Source organism: Phalaenopsis equestris, unplaced genomic scaffold (genome assembly GCF_001263595.1).
Source record: "Phalaenopsis equestris unplaced genomic scaffold, ASM126359v1 Scaffold199512, whole genome shotgun sequence".
Lineage (NCBI taxonomy): Eukaryota > Viridiplantae > Streptophyta > Magnoliopsida > Asparagales > Orchidaceae > Phalaenopsis > Phalaenopsis equestris.
Window position 1 is genome coordinate 1 of NW_018219383.1, and position 3,708 is coordinate 3,708.

Below are 3,708 nucleotides of genomic sequence, written 5' to 3' on the forward strand. Positions count from 1 at the left end.
CTAATCATTGGAAGAAAAGGGAGGGCTATCTCATGATTCTAATTCTACTTTGACCATCTTTACTATGGCGATTGGATTTGCAAAATGGAGGACTTGAATATCAAATATGTTATGATACAAGGATAAGTAAAATGTACCTTGGGAATTTCACATGAATTAACGCAAACAGAATGGCGACTAGAATGCTGCAGAAACCTGTGGCAATGTAGGATAAGCCGAGGAAATTATTTTTGCCTCCCAGCCAGTTTGAAGTCGTCAGAACCAGTTTTTTCTTCCCACCAAAACTGTAAGTATTGTAGTTATTAGAAAGTTGAATCGTGATAACTTCATCAGCATCTATATCATTCTCAATCACACCATAAAGTTTCCGAAAATTGGGTAGTGCAGCTACACGCATCCAAACAATGAGGTCCTCCTGTTCGCTCAGCTGCTTCGAAATAAATCCAAATAGTGAAAAAACAAAAAGTATTAGAAATTTAGAGAGCATTTACATTTTAGCAGAGTTTAATTGAATAAAATTTTCCCTTCACTCCATTTTAAAGAGTTGGAGAGACTTTTTCTCCTAGGAATGTGTGCCTAAATAACAATGTTCAGAATGCGAAAACAGGAAGGAATTTTCATATAGCCATTCCAACTTAGAAGCATCATATGTTTTGTCACTCAATTTACCCCAATAAAGATTCTGAGATATAAATATAGAAGCAAACAAAACCTTCTGGATATTCCCTACTTAAAAAGTTGAATTACATGAATAAACTTTAATAGGTTGAAATACTCACAGGAATACTTGGATCAAGTTTTCCTCCGCCGATTAAGGTATCATTCTGGAAATTAAATGGGTAAACATCATTGCCAAACTTGTGATCTCGGTCACTTTTCCAAGAAATATTCTTCCTGTTGACGTTTAACTTTCCAGCCTTGACATCAAATGTGAACGTATCATTAAACAAGCTCCATGCAATTAGCCCACAAGGTAAGACAGGGAGACCATTGCTCGACTCTATGGGTCTGCAGGAACTAGTGTCCTTGTACTGCAATCCATGAAGAAGCTGTCTATCACTTCTACTCTTTACATACCTGGTAAAATTTTGTCCACCAGTAGTAAACAGCAGAATTTGAGGTAGTAATCACATAGCTGATAAAAAATCTACAAAATGTTTTCCTACAAACTTAAAAAAAAAAGTCAGCTAGATTAAAAAAATGTACCTTACCTTCGATGATTTTGGTAATAGTTATCTAGTTCATAATAGACATATATTGGTGCTTTCATTTGGTTTCGTAGCTGCATAAGCAGTTTCGAGAATCAATTATACTAGGACAAGGAAATGAATAAAATTCTTACATACAATTAAGAAGATGCTCTAAATCTATTACAATTACAGATATTAACAAATTAAAATTGGAAATGTTATTCCAATTATTTGAGAAGTCTGATCGACATTTCAAAATATTGTGATTGTTCATAAAAGAAAGAATGCAAAAAATAAAAGCTATTGAATACTGGGTAAAACATGTTTCCAGAGGGAAGCCAATTTTAATACATGGCATGGCACTCATTGTTACTTGTTGAGCCAAGAGGAAACTGATATAAGATCATAAGAAAAAAATGAATAAATAATTATACATCCAAAAAAATTAGAAGAATAAATATAGTTACTGTAGACAGGCATCTATCAAAAACATGCTTTTAAGTAGAACCAAAAATTCTAATTGATAAATATATCCCCTAAGCATCATAGAACAGAAAGGATTAGCCATAACTTTCAATTCAATAACAATCAGTGAACAATATAAAATAGCCACAAGTAGCAATTACCAAGGCAAATTATTAACTAACAAGAAAAGTGTCAAAATAGTCCCTTGACTCTTTGTAAGAGGTCATTTTAATTATAAATGTCTATAAATGTGTTAATTTAATCCCCAAACTCTTGTAATAAGAGCTGAAATAATCCCCACAGAGAACCATTTCAGCGACGATTTTAAGAGTTCGAGGATAAATTTGTCCCTTTAATAGACTTTGGGACTAAAAAGACCCCATCTAAACTATCAAGGGACTATCTTAACACTTTACTCATCAACTAACTAATAATCTAATTAAAATTTTAGAGTAAGAATAAAATTTATGATAAATAACAAGCCTGCAGTAGATCCTATTCAATAGTTATGGCTACCCCTTCATTAGAAACTCCAGAATCACTTATCACACATATATCTATGATGGAAAATTTTGATTTTTTGATATATATTGTATTAACCTAGGAAGCAAGTAAAATCTCCTTATGTTCCCTTCCAAATAAATTTACCAAAAACCCGCTCTGGCAAGAGCATCGTGCAACAGGTAAGATGAATTTTCATTCATTAAATATTAAAGAAGGATGGATCCACTCAAATTAAGGGGAAAATTTCCTTTCATGTTTTACTAAATAAACAAGAGACACAAAATCAGGTCACAATAATCATGTTTCTCAATAGTTATAAAAATGAAAACAAAAATTAGAAGGCATTATGCATCCACAGGTAAGAAAGCTGCTGTAAAATGTGGACTAACCTTTACTGTTAATGTACACATTTTAGAGATCGAGTCATCCTTAATGTAGGCTACTTTATTGCCTCTATAATTTTCAGGTATACATTCAGTGTCATATCGCAGCACAAGTTCATCAACCTGAAAGAAAGCACACAATGATATTATGAAGCTACCAAGAATCATTATCATATGCTCATAGGTAATTAATCAAACATTGAGCATGAATGAACATAGAAATTACACTTTCTGCGGCACGAAAGCATATAATTCCAAACGGCAGAAAAGTAATTCCGATCAACAGAAATACAGTTATTACCTGCTTTACAAGTTCAAAAAGAGGATAAATTATAAAAGAACTTGAACTGAAAGATACACAAAATCAGTATGACCTATAATAATGAGCTCACCAAGGTTGGTGTCAATGCAGGTCTACAGGCTGGCAGATTCTGTTGAGTAAATCGATAAAAGGCTAGAATAAAAAAATTTCCTTCATAAATTTTGGTAATCAAATAAAAAAAATGCAAGTAAAGAAGAAATAACCATATTAAATTTAATTAATCATGACCAGAAAAAAAAATGCTCAACAAATGAAATAAATGATTCCAGCAACAAGATACAATCGAAAGTAAAAGGAAAGTAAATTTCATCTTATGAATTTGCTTTAATAACTAATTCATTGAATGATTCACTAAATGAGGTAAAAATATAAACTCCCTTCATTCATTGCTCCAACGTTTGTATTAAATTATAAAGATTCAGCATTCACTGTCCCCTACATTTATACACAAATTATATGATTAGATTGACATTCTTAAAATTAAAAAACTAATTCATTGAAAAATTCACTTTTTGCTTCATTTAGTGCATCTATAACTTGTGGTGATGTCGTTTTATATGGTAAGGTTAGAAATTTATAAGAAAAAATATTAGTATATTGAATGATTCATGTTTAAATAATACTTTTTGTTCTTCTTGCAATGATGATTTTATTGTTTTAAATTCTAAAATTGAATATTTACAGAAGGACAATGCTAGCTTGAAGAATACGCTTAGATGTATGATCCGTTGTTCTGCTACTACTAGTTCTATTCTTGAAAGTATACTTCTTGTAAATATCACGTGCACATAATTTCCGAAGATTTATATGCACACCACTCAATTCATATGTATTCACATCTAAC

The 3,708-nt window shown here is 31.6% G+C and overlaps 1 protein-coding gene across 2 annotated transcripts; it reads right to left on the minus strand.

Annotated features, from left to right (window-relative positions):
- Positions 1-94: 94 nt before the first annotated feature.
- On the minus strand, positions 95-3,272 carry LOC110035733 (putative ALA-interacting subunit 2). 2 transcript variants are annotated; one of them, XM_020740013.1, is made up of 7 exons: positions 3,217-3,272; positions 2,935-2,996; positions 2,769-2,843; positions 2,549-2,665; positions 1,212-1,282; positions 780-1,077; positions 95-430 (listed from the first exon to the last, which is right to left on the minus strand). In XM_020740013.1, exons 1-7 carry the CDS (start codon positions 3,245-3,247, stop codon positions 110-112), a joined length of 975 nt encoding a protein of 324 aa, XP_020595672.1. In that variant the 5' UTR covers positions 3,248-3,272; the 3' UTR covers positions 95-109. The 2 variants fall into 2 exon arrangements, with proteins under 2 accessions (XP_020595672.1, XP_020595673.1); XM_020740014.1 differs by having other exon boundaries at positions 95-427; positions 3,217-3,262.
- Positions 3,273-3,708: the final 436 nt, after the last annotated feature.

What these genes read in the sequence shown, in the direction of transcription:
- LOC110035733 (XM_020740013.1), bottom strand. Translation starts at nt 3,247, where the DNA reads ATGAAGGGAGTTTATATTTTTACCTCATTTA. An exon ending in GCTTTCGTGCCGCAGAAAGT is followed by an intron (nt 2,666 to 2,768) that starts GTAATTTCTATG and finishes GCTTTCTTTCAG; the next exon opens with GTTGATGAACTTGTGCTGCG. An exon ending in TATTACCAAAATCATCGAAG is followed by an intron (nt 1,078 to 1,211) that starts GTAAGGTACATT and finishes AAATTTTACCAG; the next exon opens with GTATGTAAAGAGTAGAAGTG.